The sequence below is a fragment of the Leuresthes tenuis genome, unplaced genomic scaffold, assembly GCF_036924035.1.
Source record: "Leuresthes tenuis unplaced genomic scaffold, fLeuTen1.0.hap1 SCAF_24, whole genome shotgun sequence".
Lineage (NCBI taxonomy): Eukaryota > Metazoa > Chordata > Actinopteri > Atheriniformes > Atherinopsidae > Leuresthes > Leuresthes tenuis.
Window position 1 is genome coordinate 732,269 of NW_027325378.1, and position 24,118 is coordinate 756,386.

At 47.0% G+C, this 24,118-nt stretch overlaps 1 protein-coding gene across 1 annotated transcript in view; it reads right to left on the reverse strand.

Annotated features, from left to right (window-relative positions):
• Window positions 1-24,118, reverse strand: part of LOC140284992 (5'-AMP-activated protein kinase subunit gamma-2-like) — a 48,601-nt gene that overhangs the window by 8,814 nt on the left and 15,669 nt on the right. Inside the window, exons 6-8 of the mRNA XM_072379051.1 lie at window positions 13,690-13,937; window positions 1,668-1,716; window positions 445-554 (exon numbers count right to left, since the gene is read on the reverse strand). Coding sequence (XP_072235152.1) covers window positions 445-554; window positions 1,668-1,716; window positions 13,690-13,937 — 407 coding nt within the window. The remainder of the gene's footprint in view (window positions 1-444; window positions 555-1,667; window positions 1,717-13,689; window positions 13,938-24,118) is intronic.

Below are 24,118 nucleotides of genomic sequence, written 5' to 3' on the forward strand. Positions count from 1 at the left end.
GATGAACAGTCGGATGAACAGTCGGATGAACAGTCTAACAGATTAACAGTCGGATGAACAGATGAACAGTCGGATGAACAGTCGGATGAACAGTCGGATGAACAGTCTAACAGATTAACAGTCGGATGAACAGATGAACAGTCGGATGAACAGTCTAACGGATGAACAGTCTAACAGATGAACAGTCTAACAGATGAACAGTCTAACAGATGAACAGTCGGATGAACAGTCGGATGAACAGTCGGATGAACAGTCGGGTGAACAGTCTAACAGATGAACAGTCGGATGAACAGTCGGATGAACAGTCGGATGAACAGTCGGATGAACAGTCGGGTGAACAGTCTAACAGATGAACAGTCGGATGAACAGTCTAACAGATGAACAGTCTAACAGATGAACAGTCGGATGAACAGTCACCTGATCACAGGTGTGAGGACGTCTCACCTGCAGCGTGGTGTCGAACACCACCAGTTTGGAGCTGGTTGGGATGATGTCGTAACACTTGTGACACTTCATGAAGCGCATGTAGATGTCGCGCTCCGACTCCTCTGAAGCTGCACAGAGACAACAGAAAGCTTCAGTAACTGTGGTAATCTGTAGGGTCAGTGTCCAGCCTTCACAAAAACCACAACTTCAAACCCTCAAGCTAAAAGTACCGTATAAACTACAGCAAACAGGTCCCAAATATGAACCAATAAATCAGTAAAAGGAACAGATCTGAGCACAGTTTGCTGCAGCTTCAGATGAAGGACAGCAGCTGTTTCTGTAACGCTTCGTGCTGCGTTTAGGGACCGCAGACCTTAGGAAGCTGAAGCTCCCAACCAACAGTTCCCGCTGCCTCAGGAGGGGTTAGCAACATTCTCAGGGACTCTTTTTCTGCATTATTTTTTATTTTTTGTTCTTTATTAACAATGCACTTTAAAGGGATTGCGCTTTTTTAATGTTGTTGTACTTGTTCCTCTGCAGCTGTACGGAGACTCCAGACGAAGCTGTTTGTTCCTGTCCTTCAGAGATAGATTACTGTACCATGAAGGCAAAGATCACTCTGACCCAATAACAGATCTATAAACAGAACGGTCCTGAAGGACAGGTTCTGCAAACAGAACTAATGTTAACGGGCCTTTTTGCTCGTAGGCCTGAGATCCTGATAAACCTGCACACTTTCCACAGCTTGATCCTTCAGGTTTGTGGCATCAGGTGAGCTGGAATTTATCCTGAAACCCACTATTTTTCCATTTGTTGCTCTGGAGAAAAGCCTCCGTACATCCAAACATTATTATTAATATAACATGAACACTTTCTGTCAAACAATACGGAGAAAACAGCTTTAATTGTGGTTTCTGTGGTCCTGGTGTGACCCTCGTAGAGTTGGACATTGAGACTTTTGTCAGCTGTGCTTTGACAGGTTGAAACATTCATGTTATTGATTAGGTGGGTTATTATTGACTGAATCTGAGGAGGTCCGGCTTCAGAACCTGGCAACACACTGTGGACTGTGACATCACTTCCTGTCCCAAAACCTGCTGACTCATGGTGAGAAAAACAGTAGCGGCTCCCTTCAGATTATCATAATCCATTAAGAGGAAAAATGTGGTTTCAACACAGCGATCAGCTGAGCTAATCCGGCCTTCATCATCAGAGCCTTCATCATCAGTCTGAACTCTTACCTGCATCATCGGGGTCTGGCTGCTGCATCATCCCGTCTGCAGCCTCCACCTGTCCAACAACACAGAGTCAGTTAGGGGCGGGGCTTCTAAACACCTGTCCAACAACACAGAGTCAGTTAGGGGCGGGGCTTCTAAACACCTGTCCAACAACACAGAGTCAGTTAGGGGCGGGGCTTCTAAACACCTGTCCATCAACACAGAGACAGTTAGGGGCAGGGCTTCTAAACACCTGTCCAACAACACAGAGTCAGTTAGGGGCGGGGCTTCTAAACACCTGTCCAACAACACAACACAGAGTCAGTTAGGGGCGGGGCTTCTAAACACCTGTCCAACAACACAGAGTCAGTTAGGGGCGGGGCTTCTAAACACCTGTCCAACAACACAGAGTCAGTTAGGGGCGGGGCTTCTAAACACCTGTCCAACAACACAACACAGAGTCAGTTAGGGGCGGGGCTTCTAAACACCTGTCCAACAACACAGAGTCAGTTAGGGGCGGGGCTTCTAAACACCTGTCCAACAACACAACACAGAGTCAGTTAGGGGCGGGGCTTCTAAACACCTGTCCAACAACACAACACAGAGTCAGTTAGGGGCGGGGCTTCTAAACACCTGTCCAACAACACAACGCAGAGTCAGTTAGGGGCGGGGCTTCTAAACACCTGTCCAACAACTCAACGCAGAGTCAGTTAGGGGCGGGGCTTCTAAACACCTGTCCAACAACACAACACAGAGTCAGTTAGGGGCGGGGCTTCTAAACACCTGTCCAACAACACAACACAGAGACAGTAAGGGGCGGGGCTTCTAAACACCTGTCCAACAACACAACACAGTCAGTTAGGGGCGGGGCCTCTAAACACCTGTCCAACAACACAGTCAGTTAGGGGCGGGGCTTCTAAACACCTGTCCAACAACACAACACAGAGTCAGTTAGGGGCGGGGCTTCTAAACACCTGGAAATGCACAGCTGGAAACAGCAGGAAAGAGGAGCACCAACTGACAAGATGTTCATGTTTTTAAAATGAAAATAATCCTCAGGTCGGTCCGGTCCACAAACACAGACCGGTTCTTCACTCTGATGGGACCTTCTGTTGGTGGCCTGAAGGTTTACCACCAAACTCCTGCCCAGGTGAACTCTGACAGCAACACCTGAAGGTTTACCACCAAACTCCTGCTCAGGTGAACTCTGACAGCAACACCTGAAGGTTTACCACCAAACTCCTGCCCAGGTGAACTCTGACAGCAACACCTGAAGGTTTACCACCAAACTCCTGCTCAGGTGAACTCTGACAGCAACACCTGAAGGTTTACCACCAAACTCCTGCCCAGGTGAACTCTGACAGCAACACCTGAAGGTTTACCACCAAACTCCTGCTCAGGTGAACTCTGACAGCAACACCTGAAGGTTTACCACCAAACTCCTGCCCAGGTGAACTCTGACAGTAACACCTGAAGGTTTACCACCAAACTCCTGCCCAGGTGAACTCTGACAGCAACACCTGAAGGTTTACCACCAAACTCCTGCCCAGGTGAACTCTGACAGCAACACCTGAAGGTTTACCACCAAACTCCTGCTCAGGTGAACTCTGACAGTAACACCTGAAGGTTTACCACCAAACTCCTGCCCAGGTGAACTCTGACAGCAACACCTGAAGGTTTACCACCAAACTCCTGCCCAGGTGAACTCTGACAGTAACACCTGAAGGTTTACCACCAAACTCCTGCCCAGGTGAACTCTGACAGCAACACCTGAAGGTTTACCACCAAACTCCTGCCCAGGTGAACTCTGACAGCAACACCTGAAGGTTTACCACCAAACTCCTGCCCAGGTGAACTCTGACAGCAACACCTGAAGGTTTACCACCAAACTCCTGCCCAGGTGAACTCTGACAGCAACACCTGAAGGTTTACCACCAAACTCCTGCTCAGGTGAACTCTGACAGTAACACCTGAAGGTTTACCACCAAACTCCTGCTCAGGTGAACTCTGACAGCAACACCTGAAGGTTTACCACCAAACTCCTGCCCAGGTGAACTCTGACAGCAACACCTGAAGGTTTACCACCAAACTCCTGCCCAGGTGAACTCTGACAGCAACACCTGAAGGTTTACCACCAAACTCCTGCTCAGGTGAACTCTGACAGCAACACCTGAAGGTTTACCACCAAACTCCTGCTCAGGTGAACTCTGACAGTAACACCTGAAGGTTTACCACCAAACTCCTGCCCAGGTGAACTCTGACAGCAACACCTGAAGGTTTACCACCAAACTCCTGCCCAGGTGAACTCTGACAGCAACACCTGAAGGTTTACCACCAAACTCCTGCCCAGGTGAACTCTGACAGTAACACCTGAAGGTTTACCACCAAACTCCTGCCCAGGTGAACTCTGACAGCAACACCTGAAGGTTTACCACCAAACTCCTGCTCAGGTGAACTCTGACAGTAACACCTGAAGGTTTACCACCAAACTCCTGCTCAGGTGAACTCTGACAGTAACACCTGAAGGTTTACCACCAAACTCCTGCCCAGGTGAACTCTGACAGCAACACCTGAAGGTTTACCACCAAACTCCTGCTCAGGTGAACTCTGACAGCAACACCTGAAGGTTTACCACCAAACTCCTGCCCAGGTGAACTCTGACAGTAACACCTGAAGGTTTACCACCAAACTCCTGCCCAGGTGAACTCTGACAGCAACACCTGAAGGTTTACCACCAAACTCCTGCCCAGGTGAACTCTGACAGCAACACCTGAAGGTTTACCACTAAACTCCTGCTCAGGTGAACTCTGACAGCAACACCTGAAGGTTTACCACCAAACTCCTGCCCAGGTGAACTCTGACAGCAACACCTGAAGGTTTACCACCAAACTCCTGCTCAGGTGAACTCTGACAGTAACACCTGAAGGTTTACCACCAAACTCCTGCCCAGGTGAACTCTGACAGCAACACCTGAAGGTTTACCACCAAACTCCTGCTCAGGTGAACTCTGACAGCAACACCTGAAGGTTTACCACCAAACTCCTGCCCAGGTGAACTCTGACAGCAACACCTGAAGGTTTACCACCAAACTCCTGCTCAGGTGAACTCTGACAGTAACACCTGAAGGTTTACCACCAAACTCCTGCCCAGGTGAACTCTGACAGCAACACCTGAAGGTTTACCACCAAACTCCTGCTCAGGTGAACTCTGACAGCAACACCTGAAGGTTTACCACCAAACTCCTGCCCAGGTGAACTCTGACAGCAACACCTGAAGGTTTACCACCAAACTCCTGCCCAGGTGAACTCTGACAGCAACACCTGAAGGTTTACCACCAAACTCCTGCTCAGGTGAACTCTGACAGCAACACCTGAAGGTTTACCACCAAACTCCTGCTCAGGTGAACTCTGACAGTAACACCTGAAGGTTTACCACCAAACTCCTGCCCAGGTGAACTCTGACAGCAACACCTGAAGGTTTACCACCAAACTCCTGCCCAGGTGAACTCTGACAGCAACACCTGAAGGTTTACCACCAAACTCCTGCTCAGGTGAACTCTGACAGTAACACCTGAAGGTTTACCACCAAACTCCTGCTCAGGTGAACTCTGACAGTAACACCTGAAGGTTTACCACCAAACTCCTGCCCAGGTGAACTCTGACAGCAACACCTGAAGGTTTACCACCAAACTCCTGCTCAGGTGAACTCTGACAGCAACACCTGAAGGTTTACCACCAAACTCCTGCCCAGGTGAACTCTGACAGTAACACCTGAAGGTTTACCACCAAACTCCTGCCCAGGTGAACTCTGACAGCAACACCTGAAGGTTTACCACCAAACTCCTGCCCAGGTGAACTCTGACAGCAACACCTGAAGGTTTACCACCAAACTCCTGCTCAGGTGAACTCTGACAGCAACACCTGAAGGTTTACCACCAAACTCCTGCCCAGGTGAACTCTGACAGCAACACCTGAAGGTTTACCACCAAACTCCTGCTCAGGTGAACTCTGACAGCAACACCTGAAGGTTTACCACCAAACTCCTGCTCAGGTGAACTCTGACAGTAACACCTGAAGGTTTACCACCAAACTCCTGCCCAGGTGAACTCTGACAGCAACACCTGAAGGTTTACCACCAAACTCCTGCCCAGGTGAACTCTGACAGCAACACCTGAAGGTTTACCACCAAACTCCTGCCCAGGTGAACTCTGACAGCAACACCTGAAGGTTTACCACCAAACTCCTGCTCAGGTGAACTCTGACAGTAACACCTGAAGGTTTACCACCAAACTCCTGCCCAGGTGAACTCTGACAGTAACACCTGAAGGTTTACCACCAAACTCCTGCTCAGGTGAACTCTGACAGTAACACCTGAAGGTTTACCACCAAACTCCTGCTCAGGTGAACTCTGACAGCAACACCTGAAGGTTTACCACCAAACTCCTGCCCAGGTGAACTCTGACAGCAACACCTGAAGGTTTACCACCAAACTCCTGCCCAGGTGAACTCTGACAGCAACACCTGAAGGTTTACCACCAAACTCCTGCTCAGGTGAACTCTGACAGCAACACCTGAAGGTTTACCACCAAACTCCTGCCCAGGTGAACTCTGACAGCAACACCTGAAGGTTTACCACCAAACTCCTGCTCAGGTGAACTCTGACAGCAACACCTGAAGGTTTACCACCAAACTCCTGCTCAGGTGAACTCTGACAGTAACACCTGAAGGTTTACCACCAAACTCCTGCCCAGGTGAACTCTGACAGCAACACCTGAAGGTTTACCACCAAACTCCTGCCCAGGTGAACTCTGACAGCAACACCTGAAGGTTTACCACCAAACTCCTGCCCAGGTGAACTCTGACAGCAACACCTGAAGGTTTACCACCAAACTCCTGCTCAGGTGAACTCTGACAGCAACACCTGAAGGTTTACCACCAAACTCCTGCCCAGGTGAACTCTGACAGCAACACCTGAAGGTTTACCACCAAACTCCTGCTCAGGTGAACTCTGACAGCAACACCTGAAGGTTTACCACCAAACTCCTGCTCAGGTGAACTCTGACAGTAACACCTGAAGGTTTACCACCAAACTCCTGCCCAGGTGAACTCTGACAGCAACACCTGAAGGTTTACCACCAAACTCCTGCCCAGGTGAACTCTGACAGCAACACCTGAAGGTTTACCACCAAACTCCTGCTCAGGTGAACTCTGACAGTAACACCTGAAGGTTTACCACCAAACTCCTGCCCAGGTGAACTCTGACAGTAACACCTGAAGGTTTACCACCAAACTCCTGCTCAGGTGAACTCTGACAGTAACACCTGAAGGTTTACCACCAAACTCCTGCTCAGGTGAACTCTGACAGCAACACCTGAAGGTTTACCACCAAACTCCTGCCCAGGTGAACTCTGACAGCAACACCTGAAGGTTTACCACCAAACTCCTGCCCAGGTGAACTCTGACAGCAACACCTGAAGGTTTACCACCAAACTCCTGCTCAGGTGAACTCTGACAGCAACACCTGAAGGTTTACCACCAAACTCCTGCTCAGGTGAACTCTGACAGTAACACCTGAAGGTTTACCACCAAACTCCTGCCCAGGTGAACTCTGACAGCAACACCTGAAGGTTTACCACCAAACTCCTGCCCAGGTGAACTCTGACAGCAACACCTGAAGGTTTACCACCAAACTCCTGCCCAGGTGAACTCTGACAGTAACACCTGAAGGTTTACCACCAAACTCCTGCCCAGGTGAACTCTGACAGCAACACCTGAAGGTTTACCACCAAACTCCTGCTCAGGTGAACTCTGACAGTAACACCTGAAGGTTTACCACCAAACTCCTGCTCAGGTGAACTCTGACAGTAACACCTGAAGGTTTACCACCAAACTCCTGCCCAGGTGAACTCTGACAGCAACACCTGAAGGTTTACCACCAAACTCCTGCTCAGGTGAACTCTGACAGCAACACCTGAAGGTTTACCACCAAACTCCTGCCCAGGTGAACTCTGACAGTAACACCTGAAGGTTTACCACCAAACTCCTGCCCAGGTGAACTCTGACAGCAACACCTGAAGGTTTACCACCAAACTCCTGCCCAGGTGAACTCTGACAGCAACACCTGAAGGTTTACCACCAAACTCCTGCTCAGGTGAACTCTGACAGCAACACCTGAAGGTTTACCACCAAACTCCTGCCCAGGTGAACTCTGACAGCAACACCTGAAGGTTTACCACCAAACTCCTGCCCAGGTGAACTCTGACAGCAACACCTGAAGGTTTACCACCAAACTCCTGCTCAGGTGAACTCTGACAGTAACACCTGAAGGTTTACCACCAAACTCCTGCCCAGGTGAACTCTGACAGCAACACCTGAAGGTTTACCACCAAACTCCTGCCCAGGTGAACTCTGACAGCAACACCTGAAGGTTTACCACCAAACTCCTGCCCAGGTGAACTCTGACAGTAACACCTGAAGGTTTACCACCAAACTCCTGCCCAGGTGAACTCTGACAGTAACACCTGAAGGTTTACCACCAAACTCCTGCCCAGGTGAACTCTGACAGCAACACCTGAAGGTTTACCACCAAACTCCTGCTCAGGTGAACTCTGACAGCAACACCTGAAGGTTTACCACCAAACTCCTGCCCAGGTGAACTCTGACAGCAACACCTGAAGGTTTACCACCAAACTCCTGCCCAGGTGAACTCTGACAGCAACACCTGAAGGTTTACCACCAAACTCCTGCTCAGGTGAACTCTGACAGCAACACCTGAAGGTTTACCACCAAACTCCTGCTCAGGTGAACTCTGACAGTAACACCTGAAGGTTTACCACCAAACTCCTGCCCAGGTGAACTCTGACAGCAACACCTGAAGGTTTACCACCAAACTCCTGCCCAGGTGAACTCTGACAGCAACACCTGAAGGTTTACCACCAAACTCCTGCCCAGGTGAACTCTGACAGTAACACCTGAAGGTTTACCACCAAACTCCTGCTCAGGTGAACTCTGACAGTAACACCTGAAGGTTTACCACCAAACTCCTGCCCAGGTGAACTCTGACAGCAACACCTGAAGGTTTACCACCAAACTCCTGCTCAGGTGAACTCTGACAGCAACACCTGAAGGTTTACCACCAAACTCCTGCCCAGGTGAACTCTGACAGTAACACCTGAAGGTTTACCACCAAACTCCTGCCCAGGTGAACTCTGACAGCAACACCTGAAGGTTTACCACCAAACTCCTGCCCAGGTGAACTCTGACAGCAACACCTGAAGGTTTACCACCAAACTCCTGCTCAGGTGAACTCTGACAGCAACACCTGAAGGTTTACCACCAAACTCCTGCCCAGGTGAACTCTGACAGCAACACCTGAAGGTTTACCACCAAACTCCTGCTCAGGTGAACTCTGACAGCAACACCTGAAGGTTTACCACCAAACTCCTGCTCAGGTGAACTCTGACAGTAACACCTGAAGGTTTACCACCAAACTCCTGCTCAGGTGAACTCTGACAGTAACACCTGAAGGTTTACCACCAAACTCCTGCCCAGGTGAACTCTGACAGCAACACCTGAAGGTTTACCACCAAACTCCTGCCCAGGTGAACTCTGACAGCAACACCTGAAGGTTTACCACCAAACTCCTGCCCAGGTGAACTCTGACAGCAACACCTGAAGGTTTACCACCAAACTCCTGCTCAGGTGAACTCTGACAGTAACACCTGAAGGTTTACCACCAAACTCCTGCCCAGGTGAACTCTGACAGTAACACCTGAAGGTTTACCACCAAACTCCTGCCCAGGTGAACTCTGACAGTAACACCTGAAGGTTTACCACCAAACTCCTGCCCAGGTGAACTCTGACAGCAACACCTGAAGGTTTACCACCAAACTCCTGCTCAGGTGAACTCTGACAGTAACACCTGAAGGTTTACCACCAAACTCCTGCCCAGGTGAACTCTGACAGTAACACCTGAAGGTTTACCACCAAACTCCTGCCCAGGTGAACTCTGACAGCAACACCTGAAGGTTTACCACCAAACTCCTGCTCAGGTGAACTCTGACAGTAACACCTGAAGGTTTACCACCAAACTCCTGCCCAGGTGAACTCTGACAGCAACACCTGAAGGTTTACCACCAAACTCCTGCTCAGGTGAACTCTGACAGTAACACCTGAAGGTTTACCACCAAACTCCTGCCCAGGTGAACTCTGACAGTAACACCTGAAGGTTTACCACCAAACTCCTGCCCAGGTGAACTCTGACAGCAACACCTGAAGGTTTACCACCAAACTCCTGCTCAGGTGAACTCTGACAGTAACACCTGAAGGTTTACCACCAAACTCCTGCCCAGGTGAACTCTGACAGCAACACCTGAAGGTTTACCACCAAACTCCTGCCCAGGTGAACTCTGACAGTAACACCTGAAGGTTTACCACCAAACTCCTGCCCAGGTGAACTCTGACAGCAACACCTGAAGGTTTACCATCAAACTCCTGCCCAGGTGAACTCTGACAGCAACACCTGAAGGTTTACCACCAAACTCCTGCCCAGGTGAACTCTGACAGTAACACCTGAAGGTTTACCACCAAACTCCTGCCCAGGTGAACTCTGACAGCAACACCTGAAGGTTTACCATCAAACTCCTGCCCAGGTGAACTCTGACAGCAACACCTGAAGGTTTACCACCAAACTCCTGCCCAGGTGAACTCTGACAGTAACACCTGAAGGTTTACCACCAAACTCCTGCCCAGGTGAACTCTGACAGTAACACCTGAAGGTTTACCACCAAACTCCTGCTCAGGTGAACTCTGACAGTAACACCTGAAGGTTTACCACCAAACTCCTGCTCAGGTGAACTCTGACAGTAACACCTGCCCACACCGAGGACAGAAAGGACTCATCTCCGGACTGATGACAGACTGTCTGAGAGGCCTGTCCGCTTTAAAGGAGCCTGATGTCCGGTAAACAGCCGGTAAACAGCTGTTAAACAGCTGGTAAACAGCTGGTAAACAGCCGGTAAACAGCCGGTAAACAGCTGGTAAACAGCTGGTAAGCAGCCGGTAAACAGCTGGTAAACAGCCGGTAAACAGCCGGTAAACAGCTGGTAAACAGCCGGTAAACAGCCGGTAAACAGCCGGTAAACAGCTGGTAAACAGCTGGTAAACAGCCGGTAAACAGCTGGTAAACAGCTGGTAAGCAGCCGGTAAAAAGCCGGTAAACAGCCGGTAAACAGCTGGTAAGCAGCCGGTAAACAGCCGGTAAACAGCTGGTAAACAGCCGGTAAACAGCTGGTAAGCAGCCGGTAAAAAGCCGGTAAAAAGCCGGTAAACAGCTGGTAAGCAGCCGGTAAACAGCCGGTAAACAGCTGGTAAACAGCCGGTAAACAGCTGGTAAGCAGCTGGTAAACAGCCGGTAAACAGCTGGTAAGCAGCCGGTAAACAGCTGGTAAGCAGCCGGTAAAAAGCCGGTAAAAAGCCGGTAAAAAGCCGGTAAACAGCTGCTAAGCCCTCCCTGTTCCACATTAACGCGGTGCTTAAAGCGTCTCTACCACGGTGAGGTTACGTCGCTCTGGATGTTTCTGTGATGAAATGACGACGGAGTTAAAATGGGGGATTTTTGAGCCGTTAGTTCACACCGACCTGGCAGCCGTTCATTTATCTTTCTGCGTCTCCGCTGGTGGCCGCAGGGCTTTTATCTGGGAACGAATCGAGTCTTTACGGCTCCATCTTGTGTCTCAGTCCGGCTGAGAGGACCTGCTGTGCCGGCAAACCATCGTCCTCCGTCGGTAAAACTCGGCTCCGCTCGGCTGCTTTAACGAGCTCACAGCGAACAGAAGCCACTTCCGGTGAGGATTTACCGTAAAAGGCAAAGCTGCTGTGAAAGCTGTGATTTCACCTGCCTCAGACACAAACTGACTACATTTTTCTAAAAAGGTTTGTCCTTTAAAAGGAGACGAGATGAAATACAACAAAGCATAAAAACCATCTGAAGATGTATTAGTGACACATTTAAAACGTTCAGTGGTCTTTTCTCTATTAATTACCACTGATCGATTCAGAATAATCTATCTTAAACATAGATCTATCTATTATAAATATAGATATTTAAAATTAAATAAAGACCTAAAAGGCTCTCTGTCAGCACCAGTATTACAGACTTTTACAGGAAACAAAGAAAGAAGAAAACTGAAGGAATGGCTGTTTTCCATCCATCTCCAGCCTTTTATGAGCCAGTCTGGGGCAAACAGGGCCGTTGCTCGGCATACAGCTGTACGGGGGCCCCGGCCCCCCGAACACCACCACCAACACAGCCTTATTATACACAGAAAATGAGCCTCTACTGGATGTATGAGAACATTTATTACAATTTGCATGAACCTCAACAGGTTTAACAGAGCTATAGGCCATCTAAGCAAATAAAAACACTTTTGAGTTCAGCCATTTAGCTTTTAAATTCCTCCATGAAAAAAAACACCCTTTACCCTTTATTCCAGCTGCTTTTCTGTCTCTAAAACTATCACACGGAGGTTTTCCTGCTTCCTAATGCCTGAGATAGTTTAGTGAATAGGCTATAATAGGCAGAACAGGTGTTTTTCAAGCCTGTCGGTGGGTGTCCACAGCAGAGAAATCAAACCTCTACCTGCCTCCACTTCATTCTCAGTTCTCCTTGTTGCTTCTCTCACATCATTTCTCCATCACTGTGGTTCATACAGCTCACTACGCTTTGATTGGCTGCTGTCCGCTGATAAATAAGACGAGCGGACCGTCAGTATCTTGCCTTCCAACATGCACGGACGCACCCAGAGCCTGCGAATACGACCTCCTCGCTTCACTCTTTGAGACCTGCGCAGGCTACAGTAGGTTAGGTGGTTGAAACAGGGAAAATCGTGCCTCTGTTCTTCTTCCTTGGCTCGCCAGCTGTAGCGTGGTCTGAAGGATATAAAGGGGCAGTAAGAAGAGTCTGGTGACCTCCCTCTCATCAGTGACCCGCTCCAGCTCCTCTGGGGACACACCAAGGGTATAATCTCTGGGCCCTGGTTCTGCCCAGAGGCCTCCTCCCAGTGGGCCATGGCTGAAACGCCTCCCCTGGAAGCTGCCCCGCCCTGATGAGCTCATATTTCCATCTCATTCAGTCGTTTTTCCATTTGAGGCAGCAACGTTCCCCAAAGCTTGAGGGGACGCTCCACCATTTTAAACTGAGGACCAAAGCCTCAGACTTGGAGGCTGATTCTCAGCCCTGCTGCTGCACACTGAGCAAAGCAGACTGATTTACAGCCAACAGGAACACATCATCTGCAACGATTCGATCCCGTTTGGTGGAGAAACGATGAGGACCGAGCTCTCAGACAGCGGTTGGTCAGACTCCCTCAGGACAATAAACAAGCTGCTTATGTTTCTTTGACTTATTTCAACTTCATTTAACAGCTCAGTGACATGGACTGACAGCATAAACTAAAAGTTATCTCCAAATGTTCACAGTAATTAGTTTAAAATGTACTTTGTGATTTCAGCTTTTTAAAATAAAACATTCATCTGTTGGCAGAAATCCAAACTAACGCTCAGAAATATGTTTCATTCGTCTACGATTACATGTTTTCATCCCCTTACAGGCATAAAAATCCCTCCTTTCTGTTCCTGGGAGCATATATTAGGATGTGTAAAACTCCCCAAAAACACAACCCTGTTTGTTTAAAATCTGATTCTATTTCAAAAGTGAAGTTCCGGGTCGAAGGCTTAAAGGCTGCTGACTGTGAAGTCTGTAGGAGTCAAACCTTCACCTGTCAGTGGTGTTAATGTTCTGGCTGTGAGTAAATCTGTGTTTATTTTCTCAGCTGATGTCACCGATGACCCGCTTGTGTCTGCATCCTGGATCTGGGTCACATGGTTCTGATCCTGACTGCTGTTCCAGTCTGTGATTCTGAGTGTTGGACACTGTGGGCGGGTCTGTGGAACCAGCAGGAACCGGTTCAGGTGTCTGGTGTCCAAACTGACTAAAACTGAAGCAGACAGCTGGACAAACACACCTGTCAGCATCAGCAGACACTCACCAGCTTCCTCCTGGATGGAGACGCGGGGGTGGGCGGGGCCAGAGGGGGCGGAGCCTGAGGAGTCAGCTGGTAGCAGGCGAGGTGGGAGGATCGTTGTCCCGTGTCAGGCGGCGAGGAGAAGGACCGCAGCCTCCTGGTCTCTGGGCGCCGCGGCTCCGTCAGGTACGTCTCCAGACGGAAAGCGCTCATCTCCTCCTGACGGGAGGCGGGAGGACCGGGAGGGGGAGGAGGGGAGGACAGGCTGTGGGCTGGGAGGAAGAAGAAGAAGAAACAGTCAGAGAGACATCGCCCCCTGCAGGACCGTCTGAGTCACTGCATCCACAAACCTCAGGAAGGAACCGGGTACATGCAGAACTTTTATGGTTTACTTTTTCTCCAAAATAAGAAAAATAAAGATATAATAAAAATGCAGCTGACTACTGAGAAAGAGGCAGGTGAGAGGTTCTGATCCATAAAGTCCATCACAGCCTGCTGCGTTTCATCTGTAAAGCTTTGGTTGTACACCGGCAGTAACAGGCCAAAGGAGAGGAGAAACGCACCTGAAGCTGCTGCATGTTGAATTAAGTGGAAGCTTAAAGTGAACTGTTGAAAAGCTAAACGGGAGCTCAAGAGCATTTCAACATGGAGCTGAACAACACTAAGGAGAAACGTCAAAGGTTGAAAAAACATCGACCTTTAAATGTAAAATGGGATTAAGACACATTCAGTTCATCAAATTCAGTTCATCACATTCAGTTCAACACATTCAGTTCATCACATTCGGTTCATCACATTCAGTTCATCCCATTCAGTTCATCACACTCAGTTCATCACATTCAGTTCATCACTTTCAGTTCATCACATTCAGTTCATCACATTCAGTTCATCCCATTCAGTTCATCACATTCAGTTCATCACATTCAGTTCATCACTTTCAGTTCATCACATTCAGTTCATCACTTTCAGTTCATCACATTCAGTTCATCACACTCAGTTCATCACATTCAGTTCATCACATTCAGTTCATCACTTTCAGTTCATCACATTCAGTTCATCACACTCAGTTCATCACATTCAGTTCATCACTTTCAGTTCATCACATTCAGTTCATCACTTTCAGTTCATCACATTCAGTTCATCACATTCAGTTCATCACATTCAGTTCATCACTTTCAGTTCATCACATTCAGTTCATCACTTTCAGTTCATCACATTCAGTTCATCACACTCAGTTCATCACATTCAGTTCATCACTTTCAGTTCATCACTTTCAGTTCATCACATTCAGTTCATCACACTCAGTTCATCACATTCAGTTCATCACTTTCAGTTCATCACATTCAGTTCATCACTTTCAGTTCATCACATTCAGTTCATCACATTCAGTTCATCACATTCAGTTCATCACATTCAGTTCATCACTTTCAGTTCATCACATTCAGTTCATCACTTTCAGTTCATCACATTCAGTTCATCACACTCAGTTCATCACATTCAGTTCATCACATTCAGTTCATCACTTTCAGTTCATCACATTCAGTTCATCACATTCAGTTCATCACATTCAGTTCATCACATTCAGTTCATCACTTTCAGTTCATCACATTCAGTTCATCACATTCAGTTCATCACATTCAGTTCAACACATTCAGTTCATCACATTCAGTTCATCACTTTCAGTTCATCACATTCAGTTCATCACTTTCAGTTCATCCCATTCAGTTCAACACATTCAGTTCATCAAATTCTGTTCAACACATTCAGTTCATCACATTCAGTTCATCACATTCGGTTCATCACATTCGGTTCATCACATTCGGTTCATCACATTCAGTTCATCACATTCAGTTCATCACATTCAGTTCATCACATTCAGTTCATCACTTTCAGTTCATCACATTCAGTTCATCACATTCAGTTCATCACATTCAGTTCATCACATTCAGTTCATCACATTCAGTTCATCACGTTCAGTTCATCACGTTCAGTTCAACACATTCAGTTCATCACATTCAGTTCATCACATTCGGTTCATCACTTTCAGTTCATCACATTCAGTTCATCACATTCAGTTCATCACATTCAGTTCATCACATTCAGTTCATCACTTTCAGTTCATCACATTCAGTTCAACACATTCAGTTCAACACATTCAGTTCATCACTTTCAGTTCATCACATTCAGTTCAACACATTCAGTTCATCACATTCAGTTCATCACATTCAGTTCATCACATTCAGTTCATCACATTCAGTTCATCACTTTCAGTTCATCACATTCAGTTCATCACATTCAGTTCATCACATTCAGTTCATCACATTCAGTTCATCACATTCAGTTCATCACTTTCAGTTCATCACATTCAGTTCAACACATTCAGTTCATCACATTCAGTTCATCACATTCAGTTCATCACATTCAGTTCATCACATTCAGTTCATCACTTTCAGTTCATCACATTCAGTTCAACACATTCAGTTCAACACATTCAGTTCATCACATTCAGTTCAACACATTCAGTTCAACACATTCAGTTCATCACATTCAGTTCATCACATTCCAGGTTTTCTAACATCTGGGTAATGTTTGCAGGAGTCTGTTAGCTTAAACTGAACCAAACTGAACCAACAGGGTGTACGTTTTGTCAGAAACATATATAAAGTCCCTGGAAACAGGAGTGAGTGTGTTGTTATGAAGTTCTTTTTAGTTCAACTGTTCACCTTAACAAGCAACTGAAGTGAAAAACTGTCATGTTCCTGCAGCAGTTTGTTAACAGCAGGACGGCAGCTCATGCTGAGGGATGAAGGAGAGTCATCCAGAGTGTTTTTGATGGTTCTGATGAGTGATTTAATGAGTAAACAGGAAACCATGTGGCTATCTCTTAAAGTTCAGACATTTTCTGAACAAATTCATGAACTTAGTAAAAGTTTTAAAGGGATTCAGTCCCTCAGCTCAGATAACTGAGACCAAAGTGTCACATTTAAGGAGAAAAGGTGAAACGTTTGTGTTCAGGCTCTCACTGAAACTTTGTAACTGCAGGTCTGTAACGACACAAAGTGGCTGAAGGAGAACAAACCGGGTCTGTCCGAGCTGCCAGAACACGACCCGTTTCTGGACGAAGTCTGAAGCCTCCTTTCAGGGTCTCCTGGCCAAAGTTAAAATGTTTTTAAGCCTTCACGACCTTGAGAAGCCTCCCTGCCCTAATAAGTTCAAGGTCAGACGACTGCAATGTGGGCGTCTCCCAGACTTCTCTCAGTCGCCTTCAGCTGGTGCAAAATGCTGCTGCTGCCCGTCTTTAACCAACACTAACAGATGAATGCACATCACTCCTGTTCTTAACTCCCTTCATTGGCTTCCTGTCCTTTAGAGAATTGATTTTAAACTTTTAAAGTTTGTTTTTAAAGCTCTTAACGGCCTCATCCCATCGTATTTATCTGAGCTTTTAACTGTAACCCTGGCAGAGCTCTGAGGTCAACAAATCAACTTCTGCTGGAAGTGTTCAGGTTAAAATAAAAGCCCTGGGGTGACCGAGCTTTTTCTGCTGCTGCCCCCAGGCTCTGGAATAAGCTCCCCCCCCCAGATGCATCTTATTTCTGACCTGGGCCTCTTTAAATCAGGGCTAAAAACCTACTTATTTCAGATGGCTTTTAATACCCAGTAGAATGGTGACACTTTTATATTATCTTATTCAATTTTGCTGTATTTTGTTGTTTTTTATTTATTCTTTTCTTTATTTATTATCTGCTGTAAAGCACTTTGGTACCGAAATGGATTGTTGTAAAGGGCTGTATTAATAAATTACATTTACATTTATATTCTCCATCTGAGGACGGTCTGAAGCTCCCTTTAAGCACCCGTCATCATGAGATTTTCTCACAGATGAACTGTGGCCTGTGATTGGTCTGAAAGGTTCGGTTCTGCTCTCAGAGAACTCTGAATAAACTCCACAGGCTGTACATGAGGAAAAACTCAGTATATAATAAGTAAAACTGCAGCTCCTAAGAAGGAGCATGAAGGGTTCTGTCACTGGATTCAATAAATATTCAAGAAAAGGTCAAAACTCAAACAGAATTTGGTGTTTGAGCTTTGATCGTCCTTATTTTTCAGTTAGAAGTTGATGCACCTGCTTCCAGAGAAAACCTTCACCTCTGTCTCGCACTGGTTTCCTCCTGTTATCAGCGGGTCAGAACACAGAGAACTGCAGTGAGATTACACTGAAACACTCCCACACAAACAGCGATTCCAGGTGGAGTTTTGGAGGGAAGAGGCGGCCTGCTGAGGCTGAGTGACGCACGCCGACTCGAACCTGAGCAGAGATAACAGGATCAGGTTTGTTTTTCAGCCGTTTGTCCCGCCGCGAGGCGGCCGATGAGCTGCAGACCGAGAGACGGGCGAGAGCCACTGAGCCGAGCTGAGATTCATCAGCCGACAGGCCTCAGAGGAAACCTGAAGCCGGCCAGCATCAGGTGACTGCTGGATGAATCCTGCTTTCACCACAGAGGGGTCATATGACCGGTTTGGTCTGTGGAGGGCTGGAGAGAAGGAGGAAGCTAACTGTGAAATAAAGCCTTGGCTTTGGTGGAGTCCTCGGGGGGGGGCAGCTCCTGAAGGCACCTGATTGGTTGCTGGATGATGATCAGACCTGCTGCTGATGTTCCTGATCACTATCTGAAGCGATGATTTGAGGAGGCAGCGGGTTGTTTGCTCGGTTTCACTCTTTGCACTCGTTTGTCTTTTCTAAAATCTCAGCTTCAGCATCAGGCGTCTCCCTGTTTGTCTTCTGTGTCCAGATGTGTCCAGATGTGACCAGATGTGTCCAGATGTGACCAGATGTGTCCAGATGTGATGAGCGAGCAGAAGATCTGTGAGAAAGCCTCAGAAACTGAGTTTATGGCTGTTCTGAACGCTGTAATCTGCGCTCTGCAGCATAACTGACGTCACAACAGCTGAAAAAACTGTTATAAATGTTAAAAAGCAGAAAGGCTGAAGCTTTGATAGTTCTGTCTCACATTCTACCCACTTCTACACCTGCAGCTGGTCTGTAATATTAACTGTTAGGGCGCCCTGAGGCCCTGAGCTACAGAGCACCCTGCTGTGGTTTATTTTACTCCAACTGGAACGAAACGAAGATCATGACAAACAGACAGAGAGGTGAGCTGCAGAGCAGCATCAGTCAGCCTTTATCAGCCTTCATCAGCCTCAGCACTGAACATGTCGAAGCTTCACAGAATAGGATCCAAAGAACCACAATGCCGTGGTTCAGGCCCCCCACCCCATGGTTCAGGGGTCCCATCATGTCACTCGGATGCTGCTGAACAATCCAGAGATACATTACCAACTCCTTTGGGTTTCATATGCAGTTAAAGAAGTGACACCAGGCTATGTTTAAGTGCAGGTTTTAGGCTGAGGACCGACACAGATTAAAGGACCTGCTGCTCAGAAACACCACAGCAGCCCCATAAACCCACAGCTTCACCTACAGCTGCAACAATCACATTAAAAAGGTTTCTGAACTGCTTAGAATGAACCATTTTATCGGTTTGAGGGAAAACATGAAGGAAAAACACCAAAATACTTCAGATAGATGAAGGCAGGACACCAGAATAAGCCTCAGGGTGGCATGAGGTGGAAATCAGTGATGAAGATGTCTGCATCAGATCATTCATCCTGTGGGTACAGAGTGCTGTTAGTGGGCTGCTGAGAAGGTTTCCATCTCCAGCTGTTCTGTGCAGTTAAACTGCTGTTAAACTGCAGTTAAACTGCTGTTAAACTGCTGTTAAACTGCTGTTAAACTGCTGTTAAACTGCTGTTAAAATGCTGTTAAACTGCTGTTAAACTGCTGTTAAACTGCTGTTAAACTTCTGTTAAACTGTTAAACTGCAGTTAAACTGCTAAACTGCTGTTAAACTGCTGTTAAACTGCTGTTAAACTGCTGTTAAACTGCTGTTAAAATGCTGTTAAACTGCTGTTAAACTGCTGTTAAACTGCTGTTAAACTGCTGTTAAACTTCTGTTAAACTGTTAAACTGCAGTTAAACTGCTAAACTGCTGTTAAACTGCTGTTAAACTGCTGTTAAACTGTTAAACTGCAGTTAAACTGCTAAACCGCTGTTAAACTGCTGTTAAACTGCTGTTAAACTGCAGTTAAACTGTTGTTAAACTGCTGTTAAACTGCTGTTAAACTGCTGTTAAACTGCAGTTAAACTGTTAAACTGCTGTTAAACTGCTGTTAAACTGCTGTTAAACTGTTAAACTGCTGTTAAACTGCTGTTAAACTGCTGTTAAACTGTTAAACTGCAGTTAAACTGCTAAACTGCTGTTAAACTGCTGTTAAACTGCAGTTAAACTGTTAAACTTCTGTTAAACTGCTGTTAAACTGCTGTTAAACTGCTGTTAAAATGCTGTTAAACTGCTGTTAAACTGCTGTTAAACTGCTGTTAAACTGTTAAACTGCAGTTAAACTGCTAAACTGCTGTTAAACTGCTGTTAAACTGCTGTTAAACTGCAGTTAAACTGTTGTTAAACTGCTGTTAAACTGCTGTTAAACTGCTGTTAAACTGCAGTTAAACTGTTAAACTGCTGTTAAACTGCTGTTAAACTGCTGTTAAACTGCTGTTAAACTGTTAAACTGCAGTTAAACTGCTAAACTGCTGTTAAACTGCTGTTAAACTGCAGTTAAACTGCTGTTAAACTGTTAAACTGCTGTTAAACTGCTGTTAAAATGCTGTTAAACTGCTGTTAAACTGTTAAACTGCTGTTAAACTGCTGCTAAACTGTTAAACTGCAGTTAAACTGCTGTTAAACTGCTGTTAAACTGCAGTTAAACTGTTAAAATGCTGTTAAACTGCTGTTAAACTGCTGTTAAACTGCTGTTAAACTGTTAAACTGCTGTTAAACTGCTGTTAAAATGCTGTTAAAATGCTGTTAAACTGTTAAACTGCAGTTAAACTGCAGTTAAACTGCTGTTAAACTGCTGTTAAACTGCAGTTAAACTGTTAAACTGTTAAACTGTTAGGAGATGTCTGAAGGAGGAGACGTCTTACTGTTGTCCAGAGGGCCGACCGGCGCCCCCCTGGTCAGCTGCCCGTCTCCTCGCCGTCGCTCTGCCTCCTCGCCGCAGGGCGTCCTGCGGCCGGGGCGCAGCTCCCGCCTCCTCCTGAAGGACAGAGGAAGCAGCTGGACCTGGAGGACGCTGCAGGGCTCGGACCGCCGTCTCCCCGCCTTCTGCCTCCCGTCCAGCGGTCCTCCGGCTCGGTCCTCCACCGCCACACAGGACACAGACATCCTGCGTTCTCTCCTCCCGCTCAGCTCCTCCTTGGTTTCAGACTTCCTGTGCTCCTTCCTCCACTCGCTCTTCTTCTTCTCCTTGGTCTTTTCTTCTTCCTCCATCTGCCCACACGGCTCAGACCTCCTCCTCAGCCTCCATCTTTGCATCTGTCTGAGTCCCATGTCTGTCCTCTCCTCCTCCTCTCCTCCTCCAAAGGGTTCGCTCCTCCTCCTCCCCGCCCATCTCTCCTTATCTTTCCTCTTCCTCGGCATCAGGCTGCTCAGGCGCTTCATGGCCATCAAACTTCCTCGTTATCTTTTATTTCTATTTGTAACTAAATGAAGAAGAAATCAGAGCTACTGAAGATACTAAATAATGAATCACTGAGGCTGAAGTAGTTTGAAATAAAGTGAAAGGTTGTGATGAAGTCAGATAAAGAATATTTGAGAGGAAAGATCAATAAGCTGCATAATAACGAAAAGGCTTCACCAACACATATCAGTTAAATTAAGCTTAAACAAGTTAAACTTAAATAAACTTTAAATTTGAGCTTCCAGCTGCCTAAAATCCAATTAAACTAATTAACCAGCCTTCAGCCAGCGCCCTGCTCTGATTGGCTGCTGCTGCCTTCAATGAGCACATTATTTCACTGCCTTTATTGGCTTTAATAAAGTCAGCTTTAGTAAAAGGCCTGTTCTCAGCCTCCAGCCAAAGACAACAAACCATCAGAGACGACACGAGCAGAAGCATCAGGCCGACAGGACGGATAAAACGGCTGCCTTCCTCCAAGCTGAGAGTAAAATCCTCCAACCTGCGGCTCCTCAGGTCAGAACAGTGTGAAGCTGCTCAGAGGACAGTGTGAAGCTGCTCAGAGGACAGTGTGAAGCTGCTCAGAGGACAGTGTGAAGCTGCTCAGAGGACAGTGTGAAGCTGCTCAGAGGACAGTGTGAAGCTGCTCAGAGGACAGTGTGAAGCTGCTCAGAGGACAGTGTGAAGCTGCTCAGAGGACAGTGTGAAGCTGCTCAGAGGACAGTGTGAAGCTGCTCAGAGGACAGTGTGAAGCTGCTCAGAGGACAGTGTGAAGCTGCTCAGAGGACAGTGTGAAGCTGCTCAGAGGACAGTGTTTCAGCCCTGCAGAGTATCACTTCACTCTGAGTTAACCGACCTCGCTCTGGGTGTTTGGCCACGCCTCCCTCTGCTGCTGCACTGCTAAACATTCAGCAGGTGAAGTCAGGCTCAGTTTGCTTCCCTGACCTCCTGGAAGCTGGTTTTAGAAACGTTTCACCAGCTCAGAGTTAAGAAACTGGAGCAACAGCTGGTGGAAGAACATCAACATGCAGGCCTTCGTGGCAGCAGAGCACAACAGAAACAGGAACCTGAATGCATCTTATAGCCAGCTGCTGCCACCTGGGGGCAGTGTTGGAATAAGGTCCTGCAGCCCATGGTGTCAGGAACCAGAAACAGATGTGACCACAGCACGGAAGCCTTCTGTTTCCACTTTTAGACGTTCAGCTGAGAGGAAACACCACGAGCTCCAGGACCATCGCAGAACATCTGTGCAGATGTTTGGACACCTGGACCTACAGCTTCCATGGACTGCAGCTCCTTCCACTATGAGCAGTTCATCTGCTCCAGATGAGAAGTTAGGATGATAGAAGTGCTGCTGTTTGGTAATCAAACATCTGTCCATCCTCCCTCTGTTGTTATGACACCTGAATGCATCCCGTGGTCTTCAGAAAGAACCTGGTTCAGTGCCGAGGAGCCAGAGGGTCTGTCCATCATCCATCATCCATCCATCCATCTATTATCCATCCATCCATCATCCATCCATCATCCATCATCTATCCATCCATCCATCCATCATCCATCCATCATCCATCCATCCATCATCCATCATCCATCCATAACTCCATCCATAACTCCATCCATCATCCATCATCCATCATCCATCCATAACTCCATCCATAACTCCATCCATCGTCCATCCATCCATCCATCATCCATCATCTATCCATCCATCGTCCATCCATCATCCATCCATCCATCATCCATCCATCCATCATCCATCATCCATCCATCCATCCATCATCCATCATCCATCCATAACTCCATCCATCATCCATCATCCATCATCCATCCATAACTCCATCCATAACTCCATCCATCGTCCATCCATCCATCCATCATCCATCATCTATCCATCCATCGTCCATCCATCATCCATCCATCCATCATCCATCCATCCATCCATCCATCATCCATCCATCATCCATCCATCCATCATCCATCATCCATCCATCCATCCATCATCCATCCATCCATCATCCATCATCCATCCATCCATCCATCATCCATCATCCATCCATAACTCCATCCATCATCCATCATCCATCATCCATCCATAACTCCATCCATCGTCCATCCATCCATCCATCATCCATCATCTATCCATCCATCGTCCATCCATCATCCATCCATCCATCATCCATCCATCCATCATCCATCCATCCATCCATCCATCATCCATCATCCATCCATCCATCCATCATCCATCCATCATCCATCATCCATCATCCATCCATAACTCCATCCATCATCTATCCATCCATCCATCCATCCATCCATCATCCATCCATCCATCCATCCATCCATCATCCATCCATCATCCATCCATCCATCATCCATCATCCATCCATCCATCCATCATCCATCCATCCATCATCCATCATCCATCCATCCATCCATCATCCATCCATAACTCCATCCATAACTCCATCCATCGTCCATCCATCCATCCATCATCCATCATCTATCCATCCATCGTCCATCCATCATCCATCCATCCATCATCCATCCATCCATCATCCATCCATCCATCCATCCATCATCCATCATCCATCCATCCATCCATCATCCATCCATCATCCATCATCCATCATCCATCCATAACTCCATCCATCATCCATCCATCATCCATCCATCATCCATCATCCATCATCCATCCATAACTCCATCCATCATCCATCCATCCATCCATCCATCATCCATCATCCATCATTCATCCATCCATCATCCATCATCCATCCATCATCCATCCATCATCCATCATCCATCCATCATCCATCCATCATCCATCATCCATCATCCATCATCCATCCATCATCCATCCATCCATCATCCATCA